The sequence below is a fragment of the Salmo trutta genome, chromosome 37 (genome assembly GCF_901001165.1).
Source record: "Salmo trutta chromosome 37, fSalTru1.1, whole genome shotgun sequence".
Lineage (NCBI taxonomy): Eukaryota > Metazoa > Chordata > Actinopteri > Salmoniformes > Salmonidae > Salmo > Salmo trutta.
Genome location: NC_042993.1, coordinates 19,699,215 through 19,718,104, shown reverse-complemented (window position 1 = coordinate 19,718,104; position 18,890 = coordinate 19,699,215). Strand labels below are relative to the sequence as shown.

Genomic DNA, 18,890 nt, shown 5'->3' with positions numbered 1-18,890 from the left:
AGACGTCTAGATGTGCGCCTTGGAGATCGCACTCTTATAACGTTTCTCATAAACGAAAGGAATTCATCAAAAAGGCAAACGGATAAATGACGTTTATTTTGTATAAAATATATAACTCTTGTACAGGTATTATTACCGTTCATATTTCCCATATTGTGCCATACATGCACAACTCAGGGAATTGAAAAAAAGTATACAAAACATGTACATTCCTGGACTAAACCCCAATTGTCTATTTATAGTATTTATACAACCTTTGTCACACTAAGAGACTATGTTCCCTAGTCCCTCAATAGTGCATTTGAGTGATAACTAAGACCAAGGGTGTATTTATTTCAATAAATTAGTGATGTACAGTTACAGTGCTCACTGTTTAAAATTGGTTATGGTAAACTTGAAAAGCTGCCATCTTTCAAGCTGCTGGTGTTGCTTCAGCTCAGTGAAGGCTCATGTGATTCTGATATGAGGTTTTTAAGAGTTCATATGCCCTCAATGTTGCTGTCAGATTTCACCAGCCTTGAACTGGTTTCTGGAATAGTTTATATGTGGTATGCATATACTTCAGTCACACGTATCCTCTCTGCTCCTCTCCTTTGAAGTGTCTGAACTTGGTTCTGTCCTTTTTGGGTTGGTTCTGTCCAGTTCAGTCCTGCTCCTTGTCTGTGACTGTTCAGTGGTCATTGTTTGGTCCTCTAAGTTGACTTGGCAGGCAGCGGTGCGGAACAGGAGCATCAGGTCCAGAAACCTCAGAAACCTGGACAGGAGAGTAGTAAAGCAGTCAGTGGACGAGGGTTCGTTTCACAAGCCAAGACTTTTCAAGAAGTGCATTACTGTTGGATCTTTTATAGTTCGGTTCCAAAAAACAATCTTTACCTCATTGGGTGTCTTATTGCCAAGTTGGGTGGAAATTGCCTGGAAAGTACTCAGATTGGCACCTTGCTGCTGACAGGTGGTTAGAATGACACAGTCAGCCTCACTGTAGCCCAAAGAGGATTATCACTCGTTAACAAAAACCTTTTAAAACATTAAAACAAAGACCAAACATTTTCAGGCTTGTCTCTCTCACCTTGTCCAGAGTATAACCTTCTCCCCACTGGCAGTGAGGGAGATGTTTTTGGCACACACAGGGGGATCAGAAGAGGGGTTGGGAGAAGGCTGCAGGGGGTTCTCCATCTCCCCGCTAAAGGGTGTTGGGTGGCCATCAGACACCCCCGAGCCTTCTCCATCCCCCTTACTCCTCTTTGGCGAGGGGCTATGTTCTCTCCCCCATCCTTATCCTCCTCGTCATCCTCCTCTTCCTTCTCCTCAGGGACGGGGAGAGAGCCTTCCTCAGGACCCTCCCATGAAGGAGCTCCGTGCTCTTCTGAAAAGCATAATGGTTGTTTATCTGCAACGTGTAAAAGAGTTTAAAGGGGGGCTGAACTTCCTGATTTGGCTCTAATATTTTGGCTTGTTCAGAAATGCAGCAGCCATGACTGAAGCTAAACGAGAGTTGTCCAACCACCACAGACCACTTGTATGGCGCTGTGTAGGCGAGCGGTTTGCTGACCAGAGTGACCTATGGTGGCTGTGGGTTATGGTATGGGCAGGCATAAGCTACGGACAATGATTGCATTTTGTTGATGGCAATTTTAAATCACAGAGATACTGTGACGAGATCCTGAGGCCCATTGTGTTATTCATCCTCCGCCATCACCTCATGTTTCAACATAATTCACAGCCCCATGTTGCAAGGATCTGTACACAATTCCTGGCAGCTGAAAATGTCCCAGTTCTTCCATGGCCTGCATACTCACCAGACATGTCACCCATTAAGCATATTTGGGATGCTCTGGATCGACATGTACAACAGCGTGTTCCAGTTCCCGCCAATATCCAGCCACTTCACACAGCCATTGAAGAATGGGACAACATTCCATAGGCCACAATCAACAGCCTGATCAACTCTATGTGAAGGAGATGTGTTGCGCTGCATGAGGCAAATGGTGGTCACACCAGATACTGACTGGTTTTCAGATCCACACCCCAACTTTTTTTTTTTTTAAAGGTATCTATGACCAACAGATGCATATCTGTATTCCCAGTCATGTGAAATCAATAAATTAGGGCCTAATAATGTTTTTTCATTTGACTGATTTCCTTATGAACTGTAACTCAGTAAAATCTTTGAAATTGTTGCATGTTGCGTTTATATTTTTGTTCAGTATAGATAAATTGACCAGGTCTTGAAGTCATCTAGGCTAGCTAGTGCTAGCCAACTTATTTCGCTATTTAACTTCAGCCGGCTGGTGTGCGACCGTGGCAAAATTGGTTTGACATTGATTAGCCTCTCTGGGGCTAGTTAGGGACAGTCAATGAATTACACAATGGAAATGGGACAATATTTTTTACATTGCACATCTTTTAGTTGTCTCATTAAATGCTTCCAATATTTGTATATGCAATTCTAAAATGCATAGTTGGTTTATGTTTTTAAGTCAGAAATTTGTCAGCATTGACAAACATTTTGTCCATGTACATTGTCATTTACTGATGGTCCCCAACTAGCCCCATAGGGATATTGAATGTCAAACCAAATTGACCATAGGCATTAAAATCAGGTCGCGTGCAGCTGTGCGCCGAACTGATGATTACTTGGGTGCTGCCAGCTGTGGGCAGGATTGAAATAAACCCAAACCAAGGAAAACAGTACCCTTCATTCTGTGACATACAATTCTTTCCTATCATCTCGCAAATCTCAGTTTTGGACAAGACTGACTTTATGAGTCTTATCGATGCCACAATGCAGTTTTCAAAACGAGAAGTTGCTTTTAGGGGCAGTCGCTCATTAAAGTTTTGCATTCTATAGGCAACAATGTATTTTCAGCCATATTACTTATGTAGATCGGTTTTGCTTTTGACCAAATAATGACAACAACCTTAATTCATACAGCATTGGTAGTGCAATTCTTACCAGGATGGCCCCACTGTCGACTTCGTCTTTTACTTCAGCGTCCACCTCTTGCTCTTCCTCCCTCTCCTCCTCCCCGCCTGTCTCAGTGTGGAGGTTGGCTGTGGGGCTGGTTGCCGTGGGGTACAAGGGGTCAAGGCTCTTCATCGCCCTGGGGACGCCATCGGAAGCCTGAGAGAAGACTGCATGTCACATTCTGTCATCTCCATAACTCTCACTCATTTTATTCACAGTTTAGAACAACAAAACACTACACTATGGAGGCTACCTTGTTGCTGTGGCAGCGAGAGCATCCTTTCCTCTTGTGTCTGCGAAGCTTGGCATCATGGCTGGCCCCATGGCAGAAGCAGTCCTTTTCTGGCCAATCACACTCCTGTGAAGGAAGACAACCAGCCAAGTCAGAATCAGAATCATAATTGCAAATGCAATTAGAAATCAACAAACTACACAGTTCACATATCCTCAAACCTTGTCGATGCCATGAGATCCCATCTTCCTCCTCTGACCTTCATTGGTGGAATATCTTCTTCCTCTAGATCAGGGAGGGTCACTTCGTCAAAACCACCACTTGCCCCTCCCCCTGACCCCAAGCCAACACCCTCACCTCCGTCTATTCCGCCCCCTGCCTCCTCTGGCCAACAAGCCTCCTCAAACTTCCCTGGACGGGCTGAGGGTGGGCGGAGCTCGTCAAAAAATACCCAGAATTCCCTTTGCAAGTGTGTGTGGCCTTTCAGGAGGGAGGACATCTGTGCTTTAAGCTGTAGAAAACAGGTGGATAACAATGGTGATTTAACATTGGTTTACTGTGGTGACAACTAATGTAAATGGTGTAGGAAACTGACATACCTCCTTTATGCTGGCAGGACTGAGGCCAGGTCACCCCTGCAGAGCACGTACGATTTTCTGGTAGTGAGACAGGTTTTCCCCAAAACTAATCTCCAGCTGCCTTAGGAAGCGTCGACTCCGCTCAAATGCCTGCTGCTCCTTAAACTGGACAGGACATAAAACATCAAAGTCGAAGAGTATTAATGGCTTTTTCAGCAGTGAGAACTTTGCAGATTCACTACAATGTGTTATGCTACAAGACAAATAATCATTTTTGTTCAACATAATTATATTTATATATGAATTTATATATATATATCTGTTACATTGGGCCTGATACTTAATAAGCATCTATAAAAATATCCAATACGAAGTGATAAGCGGCTGTGATGTCATCCTTACCAGGGCACACTCCAAAGCCTGCTCCGGGAGGAGGAAGGCCGCAAAGTCTCTGAGGAGGTCTGGCCATTCCCCCAGGACAGGATGGAGCTGGGAGAAGAGCTCCACTGCGCTGCACCCCTCAACCCCCTGCTCAAACTCATATAGCAGCCCCAAGAACTCCTAAACCTTACCAGGTACGCCCTGAAGGGCTTCCCGCACCTGAAGGAGGAAGACAGGTTCGAGGGTTAAAGTTGACCCTTTTTTTTTATTGGATAACTGTTACTAATGCTATGCAACTTGTTGTGAAGTATGTCATTTAGAGTATGCTGCCCGAAATCTAAAATCCACTTTACAAAAAGCACCAAATCCATTTTTGTTCCTTACCCTGTTCAAGTAGGCCTGTGCAAAGGCGATGTCCTTGCTCTCTCTGAGGGGGTCGTTGTCTAGAATGTGGTCGTCATAGAACAGCAGCAGCAGCAGCTTGGATGTGTCCTTACTGTCCCGCTCCCGACCACGCCTCAGACTGCCTCGCCCTGAGGGTACCCAACCACAGGAAAAGAGAAAAGATACAAAACGAGGATTCTAATTAGTACTCATATGGAAGTGAATACTTAGTAGACCTTTTCTGAGAACATGAAAACATTTTGTAGTGGGTCTCCATCACCCCTAGACTGACCTCTGCCGCATCCAGCTCCCTTCCCCCTGGCTCTGGGGGTTCCCTCCCCAGGGGGCACGTCCTCCTCTCCAGGGCCCTTACTGACCCCGCCGTCCCCAGACTCCAGCTCCTCCCCCTTGGTGGGCCCCTCCTCCTCCTGGGAGACTGGGGAGTTGAGGGAGTTGGGGGAGTTTGGAGAGTTGTCCTCCTCAGAGACACACAGCCTCCCCTCGGAGGCCAGCCATGTCAGTTTCTTCATGGTTTCCTGTGGGATGGATGGTGTGCGACTGTTAGCAGGTTTATGGAGAACTAATGAAGATAATATTCATTACTTTCTAGATATATTAAGTTAGAATGTTGTAAAAATAGAAACATTTGCTAGCTGTCTGAACAGAAAAATGAAAACTTAAACTTTTAAATCACGTACCTGCAGCTCAGGCACTGAGAGAACAGACTCCTCTGAGGCTGATGACATCACTTCCTCTTCATCCTGAGGTCATCAAAGTTCTCCTCCTCCCCTTGCCTCTCCTGCTCTCCATCACCGTCTTTCTCTCCATCCTTCTCTCCTCCTCCATTCTGTCGTCCATCTCTTTCTCCTTCTTCCCTCTCCACCCTGCTCTCCGTTTCTCTCCTCCACTGTCTCCTTCTCTTTGGTCACCTTTTTCTCCATCATTCTTCTCTCCTCCTCCAGTTTGTTCCTGTGCTCCAGTCCTTCCACTCAGCATGCCCATGCCATGCACACCACAATCTTCCTCCTCTTCTTCCCTTCTCTCATCCTCTTCACCACGATTTCCCTCAGGAGGTATGTCAGGTATGTGCGTTGATGTAGCTGCCATGCACCACCTCTCTAGCCCCAGCTCTCTTCTTCTCCCCCTATCCTGTTCTTCTCCACCCCATCCTCCATCTCACCAACCATCATTCTCTCCAGGGCGTCAGCATGGCTTTCCAGGCTGGAGCAGGGGCTCCCAGAGGGCGACTTAAAGTGTCAGGAGAGGACCCTCCTTCTCTTCCAGCTCCTCCTCTTCCCGTAATCCTTCCACCAATCGGTGGAGCTGCTCCTCTAAACTCTGCCCGGACGCATCTCCACTGGTCAGAACACTGTTGCTGGGCAACCGGACACTCAGTGCCTGCTGGTAGCCCATTCTGCCATTAGGTAAAGTGGTGAGTGGCAGGAAGGTATGCCATTTGTTAACCCAATAATATTGTGTTGGGGTGCAGGCGACAGACCAAAAGGGAGGCTTTCAGACCAGTGAAACCCATTCTCTGAAGCATTGGATGACACGGACCCATTTGAGACCAGGCAGTTTTTGGGCACCCAGAGCATTTGTGTAGAACCATGGGTCACAGTTTGTACCAGTACATACGGGTCATTCTTAGGGGCTGAGAGACTCTGGATGATTGACGGAGACATAATAGCATGGGAGCTGCTAGACTGGAGTGTGAAAGCGTCTGTATTTGTAGCGTTCGGAGTGTATCCAGGTTTTGGGAGTAGGTTAAGGATGGGTCAAACCCAACTTCATCTTTGACCTCTGCATGGATTGGTTGCCCCAGGTCGCTGTTCTGATTGTCCAGGGAAGGGTTCATAGGGCGTGTGAGAGAAGAACACAGGGCTAGACTTGATCTGGAGCCTGCTATCCGGGGGTGTGGGGGGATACTTCTGGGAAACTTACAAGCTGGGTGGGGCAGGCAGGAGGGGCCTGGGCAGAGTATGGGCGAGAGCTACTCTGGTCCACCCCTTCCCACCAGTCTGAGTGTCCTGGTGGGAAGTGGTGGAGCGTGAGGGCCGCTTGGCCAATCTCGGAGCAGCACAGGCACGACGGGCAGAGTTAGTGACCAATGAGGGAGTACCACCATTCTCTGCTGGAAGAGCAAACACGGGGGCTTGGGGGTGATGGCTTTGGGGTAGCCGGCTGGATGGGCAGCAGTTTGCAAAACGGTGCCCGGGGGTGTGTTTTTTTCTCTGTTTGATTAGACCTTGTTTGCATCACACACGCTGTGACCACGCCCTGACCAGAGAGAGGGGGTTCCCATCGGGATGGAGGGTAAGACCTGGACCAATGGCACTGCTCCATGGGCAGGAGTGACAGGAGCCTGGGAAAATGGCAGGGCCCTTCGGATTGTAGTGCTTGGGGCCTTGGCCAATAGGATGACACCTTGCAAGGGGATAGGTCCAGGAACATCTGGAGGGGTTTTGGCTAGGGGCGTAAGGGGGGCAGAACGGGTGAAAGCGTAGAAATCAAATCAAATTTATTTGTCACATACACATGGTTAGCAGGTGTTAATGCAAGTGTAGCGAAATGCTTGTGCTTCTAGTTCCGACCATGCAGTAATATCTAACAAGTAATCTAACAATTTCACAACAACTACCTTATACACACAAGTGTAAAGGAATGAATACAAATATGTACATAAATATATATAAATATATAAATGAGTGATGGCCAAACGGCATAGGCAAGATGCAGTAGATGGTATAGGGTACAGTATATACATATGAGATGAGTAATGTAGGGTATGAAAACATAAAGCGGCATTGTTTAAAGTGGCTAGTGACACATTACATCAAGATGGCAAGATGCAAAAGATGGTATAGAGTACAGTATATACATATGAGATGAGTAATGTAGGGTATGTAAGTAAATACTGAGAGTGGTGGTGGGTGAGTTTCGTACCCGTAGCCAGTTGGGCATGATGGACATCTCTCCCCACTGGGGGGCGCTCTTCCCCTGGCATCAGCCTGCCACAGGTCTCCTACATGGCAGGAACTATGTTGTGCTGACAGTACAACTGAGAGAGAAGAAAATAACAGAAAGCCCAACACGGCAGCAGGTGGTTACATCAAGGCATGATCAAAACATTTAGAAAGACTGTGATAAGAATCAATGAGTTGTGAGGTCCACACCTTGATAGCGTTGTCAGATGCCTTGTGGCCACACAGCTCCTTGACACAGGAGCGTAGCTGGTCCTGCTTGGTACGGATGAGGTAGCGACACATGAGCTGGTAGGGGAGCTCTGTCTGGCTGAAGTCCTTCAGCCCCAGTACAATGAGTCTGGAACAAAAATCCACATTGCGAGTAAATATCTAGTCTTTAGTCAAACATTCAACTATGCAAAGAGGAATTTGATGCTTGTTTGTAGCAGTAAAGATGACATAGGCCCTCATTGTTCCAACTATGTCGGTGAACGGTCATTGAATGGGTTTGAGAGAGAGAGACCCTCTCTTTTCAACACGGGTTAACACCCCTTCAAGTGTTTATATTCAGCTCAATACTGAGCAGGCACTCACTGACATAAAATACTCACGTTAGGCATAGCAATTTTTGACCAGGGACTGTGTAAATGAGGATTGTTTTTGAACAGGTTGCTGTTGTTTATGAACATGAGTTCCTGTGGAGTTTGTCTCCCCACACAGGACGTGCTGCATGTGTAAATGTGTGTGTGCACGTACCTGTCCTCTCCGCGTGTGTAGAAGTTGTTCTTGGTGCATGGAGGGTGCGGTGTCCAGGCTGCAGTGGGGCAGGAGCTCTGGATAGAGGAAGACGGAGCAGGTGGCGAGCAGCCAGGCCGTCTCAGCAGGCAGCAGAGGGTATGTACACACTGCAGGGACAACCAAACACTTACACACAATCAAGCAATTCACAAAACCCACCCTCTGACACATGGATAACACAAAACAGCTACACACACAGGCTATCGATACCATCTTTAGTACATACAATTCAGACTCTCACGTCTTTACATATGAACCACACACACACCAGACCTCCATGTTCATTACCATTGTTAGAGCGTGTTTGAGGCCTGGCAGGGGGGGGTTGGAGAAGGAGCAGATGGCGAGACAGAGCTCTCCTGCTCCTGGACCAGAGACAGTGCCCCCTGGAGGTTACAGGCCCTGAAAATGCTGCTGAAGCCTGGGTCCCGGACTGACCTGATCGCCTCCTCACGCTGGGCAAACGCCTAGAGCTCCTCCTGGGTGGAAGGCACAGAGACTAGGACTTGAGAAGGGTATATATAGATAGAGCGAGCCTCAGTGACTCACCAGGTATTGTTTGGTGGTGTGGGCCTTATGGTGCAGGGCAACTTCAGTTCCTCAATTAGGTTTTATGAGCGGGCCAACCTACCTGTTGGACTTGCTGCCGCAGCTGGAGTTTCTGGCTGTGGTCGAGCGTGAGGGCGGGGCAGGGCAGAGGTGGTTGCAGTACCATGGGGGGGTGATACCGTGACAACGGGGGTGGAACGGCCAGGAGTCTCCTGGAGAGCTCTCCGCTGCTGCAGAGCCTCCATCTGCTCCCTCACAGTACACCACCTCTCTGTTAGCATGTTAGCCAGTGGCTCCTGTAACCGGCAGAGGTCAGGAGGGGGAAATAAAAATCATATTGATGACATAATACATTCAATTTTTATAGCACTTCATTGCATAAATCATCTGAGTGCTTTAAAGCATAAAAAAAGACAAGCAATTTAGAAAAACATAATTCATGTGAAGGAAGGTCCTGAGAGGGTGGGGAAAGTTCATGGCTTGAGTGGTCATCAGAGGAAGATGGTCGTAAGGGGAGAGCAAGAAAATATGGCAGGCAGGCAGCAGAGTCATCAAGGTGCCTCACTGTCCCTCCCGTCTGTGGCTTCTCCATAGTAGGGCTCGGATTAAGTTTGAGCTCAGTTACTGCAGTTCATGGACTCCGTAGTAACGTTAGGTGTAGCTAGCTAGATACTCCTTCACTACTACCAAAATGAAGTACCCATTGGGTGAATCTAAGACAGACATGTGGCGCCAGAAAGCACACATTTCAATAACAACTTAAGAGTAGCCTTGTAGGGAGTAGTCCTCCCTTCGATCCTCATCACTGCAAACCGTCTTGCTTTCAGGCTTCTCTCCATCCCAAACCTCTGGACACTGGCTGGCATTTGAATATGGTCATTTTGCAGACTTTATCCCCCAAAATATCAGTACATGTGGCCCATGTGGGAGATGGGACTGAAGAGAGACTTGACTGGAATTATCCTCAACAAAAATATAACTCAACATTTTACTGAGTTACAGTTCATAGAAGGAAATCAGTCAATTTAAATTAATTGGGCAGGCAGGGGCCCAGCCATGGGTGAGATGATGATTGACTGGGCAGGGGCCCAGCCATGGGTGAGAATAGGCCCACCCACTGGGGAGCCAGGCCCAGTCAATCAGAATACATTTCCCCCCACAGACAGAAATACTCCTCAGTTTCATCAGTTGTACAGGTGGCTGGTCTCAGACGATCCTGCAAGTGAAGAAGCCAGATGTTGAGGTCCTGGGCTGGCATGGTTAGACGTGGTCTGCGGTTGTGAGGCCAGTTGGACATACTGCCGAATTCTCTAAAACAACGTTGGAGGCAGCTTATGGTAGAGAAATTAACATTCAATTCACTGGTAACAGATCTGGTGGACATTCCTGCAGTTAGCATGCCAACTGCACGCTCCCTCAAAACTTGAGACATCTGTGGCATTGAATTGTATGACAAAACTGAACATTTTAGAGTGGCCTTTTATTGTCTCCAGCACAAGATGCACCCGTGTAATGATCATGCTATGTAATCAGCTTCTTGATATGCCACACCGGTCAGGTGGATGGGTTATCTTTCCAAAGGAGAAATGTTCACTAACAGGGATGTAAACAAATTTGTGCAGAACATTGAGAAATAATTTTTGTGCATATGGAACATTTCTGGGATCTTTTATTTCAGCTCATGAAACATGGGACCAACACTTTACATGTTGCGTTTTTATTTTTGTTCAGCATATGTTTGGATTATGCAATATTCTGTTTAAAATGCTCTACAGTCTACACAACGGGATCTGACGGAGGTTCGTTTGCGTAGCTCTACGTACTTTTGTGCACTGAACATCTGGAACGTGACAAAAGCGTAGCCCTGCTTGTGTAGACTGAAATCACAGCGGAGAGACTTAACCCTCTCTACCCACCTCTATTATCCTCCTCTACTTTCCCTAACGTTGCTGAGTCATTAGTGGTTGCACTGTCACAGAGCCCTGACTCCATAGTGTGGAAAAACCTGTGTCCCTCCCCACGTCATACTGCCTCGTTAGCGTTTAGAGACACCCATTACAGCCAGGACCAGGACACAGTGATGCAAACGTATGCGTGCGTGGACAGTTGCTGGAAGGAAGTAAAGCGCTCTCTGCTCCTGTCAGTTCAGAGAAGTGGCCTGAAAACAGCACGTCGCACACACAGAGATCTCTGACATCACAGTTCAAACATCAAAGTGGGCACATGTGCCAACCAGCTACTGAACACCTGGCGCACTGGAAGTGTGTGTGAGACACAAAGTGAGTTTGTTAGCGGTGTGTGTCTTTTGTTAGTAAGTGTCAGTTGCTGTAGCTCCAATGTGAGTCCTGTGTGTTAGTGTGGATTGTACCTCTACTGTGAGTTCTGTGTGTTAGTGTGGATTGTACCTCTGCTGTGAGTTCTGTGTGTTAGTGTGGATTGTACCTCTACTGTGAGTCCTGTGTGTTAGTGTGGATTGTACCTCTACTGTGAGTTCTGTGTGTTAGTGTGGATTGTACCTCTACTGTGAGTTCTGTGTGTTAGTGTGGATTGTACCTCTACTGTGAGTTCTGTGTGTTAGTGTGGATTGTACCTCTGCTGTGAGTTAGTGTGGATTGTACCTCTGCTGTGAGTTCTGTGTGTTAGTGTGGATTGTAGCTCGACTGTGAGTTCTGTGTGTTAGTGTGGATTGTAGCTCGACTGTGAGTTCTGTCCACCTCCTGACACTTCAGAGGAAGAGAAAACACCAGAGCATTTCTCTGCCTCCCTACCCAAGCAGATACAGCACCCCTCCGCTGCTCTGTCCCGAAGGGAGGACTTGGTGTGTGTGTGTACGTAATTTCAAGTAATTCCTATAATGTCATAGATGGATAGGCTCAAACGCCATGAGCGGCTGCAGTCACGTATCCTGCAGTTGTTCATAACACATACGACAGATGGCCAATTTGGCTCACCAACCAGCACAAAGTCAACAAGAGGACCGTGTTTGTAGAAAAAAGGAAGCAAGGGTGAGCTAAACAGTCACACATTCACATCCATTAAGGTCTGGGATAGATAGCACTGTTGACTCAAGGAGGACCAGGAAGCAATGGATCATTTGGCTCATCATAATGCTATTTTATGAAACAGTTGGCATTTTAAGCGCATGTCAAAGTCTAGTTGCTTCCTCTTGTTGTTTGCTCTGCATTAAAAGCTCTACATCTTTATTAATATGGGTTGGTGGACCAACTCAGTGACATAGTGGTTAGTGTCCACCCTAAGATCGGAATGTTGGGAGTTTGATCCCCAGCCGAGTCATACCAAAGACTGTAAAAATGGGAACCAATGAGCCTCTGCTTGGCACTCAGCATTAAGGAGATAGATTGGGGGTAAGGCCCTGTGATAGACTAGCATCCTGTCCAGGGGGTCTACTTGTACATCAAGCTGCCTCATGCTATAGAAACAGGAGATCTGCTCCTACAAGCTGTTCCGACTCAAGGCTACTTACTTACTGGGTTGGCGGTATACTTTTTGAAAGCCCTTTCTTTCCCGAGAGAAATAGTGAAAGGGTCAGGGTGGAATCATACCGAATGGCTTGTGGAAGGTTGAATTGCGGAGCGCTCAGGGGTGGAGCAGCTTCCTCCCTCTCTTCATCTTCTTTGTGCCCATCGTCATCCTGTCCATTCACTATTAGCTCATCATCCTAGAACTGAAGAGGTAAAAAGAGCGAGATTCAGAAAGAGAGATTTTTCTTAAGAAAGAGACTTGCAGATATGATCCCATAATCTTCCTCACTGTCTCGAAAAGCTCCTCCACTTCCTTTTCTGAGAGAGGAAGAAAGGAAATAGGTTGGTTTATTTTTTCCTTAAATTAAACAAATGGAATTTACCAGGCCCCTATATGTCTGTCTGTGATTAGGGTTGATGTATGGAAACATTATTACAGAGAATCACTGGTGATGCGTCCGGCCCGGTCATTCCTGTAGTCCTCTCGGTCAGGCTCATCCAGATCCTCCAGGAAATTATACTCTGGGTCGTCATCATCATCACCCTCTTCTGAGAGAAAAGAGAAGGCGGAGGTAGCAAGAGACACATAGAAACATTTATTTTAAACTATTTCAAAGTGAAGAAAGGTAAATGGCCTAAGGGTAAAAGGGCTGTCAACACACACAACCATAACGAGTGAAGAAGAAGCGGGAGAGATGAGGCAGAGTGGGGGAGACAAACAGGAGCAGAGCAGCGGGGGAAAGGTCAAAATGAGCAAAACATGACAGAGCAAACAGACAGAGAGCAATTAAACCAGCTACACACACACACCTCCCGTAAAACATGTACACACACACAGGTTAAATGCAGCTCCATCTGTCTCCTACTGCCTGCTTGACACTTTTCAGTGTTTGGAGGAGTGCCAACTTTTTGGTGTATTTCACTAATAAAGTATTTGCTCCAGAAAAAAATGAATCCATGGCCCATTTTTGAGAATGATGTGTTCCTTAAGCAACAGCGTAAAATCCTGTTGCATCGGTTTCTACATGGTTGGACCATTCCATTTCAATAGTACACTGCCCATCCTTGAACCCTCCCTCGTAATCCCTTTCTTTGAATCCTAACCGTCATTCTCCATGTCAGATGTCACGAGGCCCTGCAGCCACTCGCTGTCCTCCAGGGCCAAGCTGTAGTCGTACATGTCAGGCGTGATGTCAGGTGCATGTAGCTCCGCCTCCAGCTTGCCCAGGGGCACGTTCCTCAGGATCCGTTTGGAGCGGGTACGACACGCCACCAGGCTAGACCCTGCACCTCCAGTCAAAGGCTGGAAACAGATAGATGGAACCAATGAATTAAGATATTCACATTGACTTTGGTCCTGATATGGCTGAATAGTGTCCCGATAAGAGTCCGGTGATTTCCTGGTATAGCTGAATAGTCTGCTAGTATTCATGGGTTGCACATTTCATCACAATATTGTTTTGAACGTTCTCTTGAGGACTGATGCCCGAATGAACGTTCTACTCAAAAAATTCTGACATGGGCTAATTGAGTGAGTGACATAAGAGGAAAAACTGCTGATGCACAACCAAATGTTCAAAGGGCAACATGTGTATTCTACTATCCCCCCGGGGTGGGGGGGTTGGACATTTTTCTTGTCTATTCGGCGTGTCACAAGAAGCAGAGTTGAGAAGTTCACCTAAGGTGATTACCAGGCCCAGTTCTGTGTCCTCCTCCTCTGCCTCGGAGGGGCTGGGAGATAGCTGGCAATCCTCCCCATTCTTAAGCTGGCCTGCAGCAGACACAATACAAAGATTTAACAATGAGATAGGAGATGATCACATTCCCACCACTGAAGCATGTAAAACCAATTAAATGCCCTTGCACACAAACTCCCATATCCCTTCATATCTCAGCAACACACACTGTTACTTGTCATCCCTCCCTCTTCCCCATTCCTTTTCTCATCCCTCCGTACATGAAGCAATGGTTCTCTGCTTGAACCTGGGAGAGTGTCTCCTTTGTGACAGCCCATCTGGGACCGTCACCCCCTTGCCCTTTCCCTTAGCAGGGATGGAAATGGAGATATGTCTGTTAACAGAGAGAGTGCAGAGTGGACCACCATTGGAGATCTGGGGGCACAGGTTGTCTCAACCCTCTTTTAGGCTTTAGAACACATGGGCCGTGGTTTTGGGGTGCTCGATTTGCGTTTCTGGGCTTTCATGCATCGAGGCCTTTAACGTTACAGTTACATGAGCGGGGGCTAACGTTAGCAGACAGTAAAATGTACTTTGTCATAGAATAAGACAATAGGATGAAATATTTGCAGTTGTTACTAGCTAGACAAAATGTATATAGCCGAGTAAAACAGCTAACGTATGTGTCCCATTTGTGTGCAATTCAAGCTACTATCTAGCTAGCTGTTTTTATCTAGCAGGCTAGTGGTGCCGCTTTCTCGGTTGCAATACAACAAGCACAACCAAGTCAACACAGCTATAGAAAACGTTTCTTATTAGTTAAAATAATCGTATGATACAAGTCACGCTAATGACCCTGAAGTAGTTGTTTTGGTAGCTAGCTTGTGTTGTTGTTATTAGCTTGCTGACAAACGACGTATATTTTTCAACAAGTAACCTTGTGTGTTTGTGTGCCTCAAAATTGGACGCCCGACTTTTCTAGGTCGACAGTACATTGACCTTTCAAATTTAGTAACTTTATTGGTGTCACTTACCCGCAAATAGGCATTTGGTGACATGAAAAGCTAGCGAGCTAAGTAAATCTCAAAAATAATTTACAGCGCCCTTTCCCGCGTGTCACAGATAAATCCATCCCCAATTAATTTCCCCATAGAATTAGAGATCCTACCTCAGGTACAGTGGGCCTGCTATCAGCAGTGAAAAGATAGACTATTCAATTCACAGCAGCCTACAGTAAATGTTTGTGTTATTAACCACACACACAATCTTTCAAGTTGATTCACCAGGTTGTTTTCTAACAGTTGTGGTTTTAATCAATGGAGGAAACATTGACAATTGCACGTACGCACACAGATTATTTATTATATTATTTGTCGTGGTTGTTTTTGTAAAACAAACAAACAAAATAACACAAAAAAAACTCTATTTATATTATTTATTTGGAGGGATCTGGATAATCTTGCACCTTGATACCTGAAACAAATCATATGACAGCAAAGCTGCGAGATACTAGGAATGGACGCTCCCAAAGACTATTATATACGCACCTCCATTATGATGCATCGTTCCAGAATATTTGGAAAAGCACAGAATATGGAATAAACATAGCTACAGATCAAACCTAAAATAACTGTTTTATCAACAAACTTTAATTGAAAGCAAGTTCTACATATAAATGCCTGAAATGGAAACGGTGAGTATTATTATTATTTGTATTCTTTACAATAAACAAGTTTAAGCTACTTTTATCCTAAAATGTTAGTCAAAGTGGACTGGTTTTGCCTGTTAAAGCCATTCTAAAAAAGTGCTTTAAAATGTTCAGTACTGGTCAAAGTTCACCCTCAGCCTTCCAAATCAAGATATTCATGTATTTAGTGTAAATTCAACTTGTTTGTAAACTCAGAATATTCTCTCGCTCTCCAATTTACAGATATCCTTGGCATACAAGTCAGAGAACCCCAGGCTCCAAAGTGACAGAGGCATAGAGGTCAAGTCTCTGGTGTCCAGTAGTAACAGCAAAGCAACACCTCCATCAAAGGGAAAAGCCACTCACATGGCTACTGCTGACCTGTACCACCCCCCAAAGTCCCAAAAGGCTAAAGTCCTATATGAGTCCATCGTGCTTGTTGACTCCAGCAACCACAATGAAATCAGGATGATCCTGAGGATGATTGGCTTCCCCCTGACAGAGAAGCAGCTGAATAACATAAAAAAACAAGAAATACAATTATTGGAAGATATCAAAAAGAAAGAAATTAAAAGAAAGGAGCTGGAAAAGAAATGGAGCCAGCTGCAGAGGCCTAAATGGATCCTCAAGCTCATCAAGCTGCGACAGGGGAGAAAACCCGTCCATGGCAGCAGCGGACTGAAGACAACAGCCAGCCAGAGTGAAGGGGGCTCTGCCCGTACATCAGATAAGGCGATAAGCAACAAGGGGCAAAAGAGAACAGCCAGCCAGATGAAAGGAGAAAGCAGCTGTACCTTAGAGGCACCTGGAAGGGGACAGAAGAGAGCAGCCAGCCAGATGGAACAAGTAGAACTCAACTCATTCATACGCTTCTTCAATATACCTCCCAGCCAGAAGAAGTTGAGAGTCATTGATATTTACTCATATGTATTTGCACCCAGTCACATAGCCGATCACACATATGCACGCAAGAATAGTTCTTAACATAAAGATTGCAACAATATAAAGTTGGCACAATAAAATGTGACATAACAGTCATCAGTCAGTGTGTTTTGATTCACTATTCTTAGCTACAACAGCCAGAGAAAGCTTCCCTTTGGACATGTAGTTGAGTCATGTAACCATCCTAGAGCTATACTGCTGATAAAATCTTCAACGCTTGACTTGACTGAAAGCTTAACAAAAATGTTTTATATATAATTTCTTAATACTGTATACATGGGAACTTGCAGCCACATATTTTAATTTATCCTACTATATATTAGGAGAAAAAAGTATTTCTCTCGTTCTGTAAATACTGTAGCTAGTATCACTAGAGTCACTAGACAGATGGGTTACCTCCCACAATCTTACAATGTTCCAGCACAGTGCTGGTGCCCTAGCTAGGTCTGGGATTTTCCGCGACTACAAAATAGATATAACCCAGTTATGTTTTGTTTGTGCTCTATAAACCATTAAATCAACACAATTAATGGTTGAAAGTTTTGGCAATCTTTTAGCCAGTGGAGGCTCATCAGAGGAGGAAGGGGAGGACATCCTCCTCAGTGAATTTCATAAAAATGTAAATTGTAAAACATTTCAAAAGTTATCTAAAAAGTATAAGACTATACTAAATATAATCACATCACCAAATAACTGATTAAAACACACTATTTTGCAAAGAAGGTCTACAGTAGCCTCAACAGCACTCTGAGGGTACCATGGTGTAGCTGGAGGATAGCTAGCTTCCGTCCTCCTCTGGGTATGTTGACTTCAATACAAAACCTAGGAAACTCATGGTTCTCACCCTTTTCCATAGACTTACACAGTAATTATGACAACTTCCGGAGGACGTCTTCCAGCCTATCAGAGCTCTTGCAGCATAAACTGATATGTTGTCCACCCAATCAAAGGGTCAGAGAATTAATCTAGTCCCGAAAGCATAAATTACAGCTAGCACTGCAGTGTATAAAATGTGGCTAGTAGTTGACTCAGAGTGAGAAATACAATAGTTGAACAGTTAAAAAATGTATTTCTTCCAAAATTAAGGAGAAGCAAGAGAGAAATAGAGAGAGAGTAATTTTTTTTCACTTTCAGTTTCACTGACTTAGCTAGCAAATGTAGCTAGCTAGTTTAGCCTACTGAAACACCCTGCTCAAACAGAAGGATGCTTTGTTAGCTATCTGACTATGACTTTCCAACACAAGACTGGAACTCTTCCAAGTCAAGGTAAACTTTTGGGATTCCAAGTTTATTGCCACCGGGGCCCGCCAGTGTAACTGCTTACTGACTGTACACTAACGTTACTGCATGATTGTAGTGGGTTTACTAACACGTTAATTCTATTAGCTATGCTGACTATGATGTTACTTTAGCTAATATGGTGACAACGATGTAGGCTTTGTGTAGCGGTTTGTCTTGGAAAGGTTTTTGTAACCCGGGCACATACAGCTGATGTGTTGTGCATTGAAGTCCACAAGCGAAGGGAATAGAAGGAATACAACGTGGTTGTTATGAGAGTGAATTTTGTTTATGCGTGATCAGGGGTGTATTCATTCCGCCGATTCTGTTGAGAAAAATGTTTAAGCGGAAGCAAATCGAACAAAACGGGGATAAACAAACATTGTTTGCAGCTGTTGGACTAATGATTACACTCTATATCAGGCAAGAGTGTGCAAGGCGGTATTGAATGTCACTGTCTGTCACCTCAAATTTGTCTTTCAACCTGTGTGTACCTACGTTGTAAACTTCATTCACAGGCTAGGTTGTAGCAACCTCATGATGGGTATAGGGAAAATTTGAGTATCATGTAGTAGCCTAAACCTATCGATGTTACATTTTACTGGGTGAATGAAATATGAATGAGAGTCATCCAATATGCTGTAATAGAAATAAGGCCATGCTCATGAAAAAAAAGTGTCCTCCCTCATCTTAAACGGCACTGACCGCCACTGCTTTTTGCCATTGTATAATAATTGTTTATGACAGTGTCATTGATGATTTGAATGCACAGAGGTGCTTATAAAGTTACCTTCAGTATGGCAACGGCATCTGTTAGCCAACCCCATGGGAGGAGTTCAGTTGTTGACTGTCTGAAAAAGACAGCGTATTGACGTCAGTAAGTAGGTGATAGTTCCCGAGAACCAATGATGCATGTGATTACCTATCATTTAAATATGGGCACTGCTTTATCTGTCACTTCAGAAGCATATCTCC

At 45.3% G+C, this 18,890-nt stretch overlaps 1 protein-coding gene, 1 long non-coding RNA gene and 1 pseudogene across 2 annotated transcripts; 1 reads left to right on the top strand and 2 right to left on the bottom strand.

Annotated features, from left to right (window-relative positions):
* Nucleotides 1-77: 77 nt before the first annotated feature.
* Nucleotides 78-15,153, bottom strand: LOC115176500 (GON-4-like protein; annotated as a pseudogene).
* A 122-nt stretch (nt 15,154-15,275) lies between these two features.
* On the bottom strand, nt 15,276-18,890 carry LOC115177202 (uncharacterized). Its single transcript, XR_003872368.1, has 2 exons — nt 18,706-18,890; nt 15,276-16,205 (listed from the first exon to the last, which is right to left on the bottom strand). It is a non-coding gene; the product is annotated as an uncharacterized LOC115177202 (long non-coding RNA).
* Nucleotides 15,626-16,732, top strand: LOC115177200 (uncharacterized). The gene is made up of 2 exons (XM_029737774.1): nt 15,626-15,701; nt 15,939-16,732. Exons 1-2 carry the CDS (start codon nt 15,684-15,686, stop codon nt 16,677-16,679), a joined length of 759 nt encoding a protein of 252 aa, XP_029593634.1. The 5' UTR covers nt 15,626-15,683; the 3' UTR covers nt 16,680-16,732.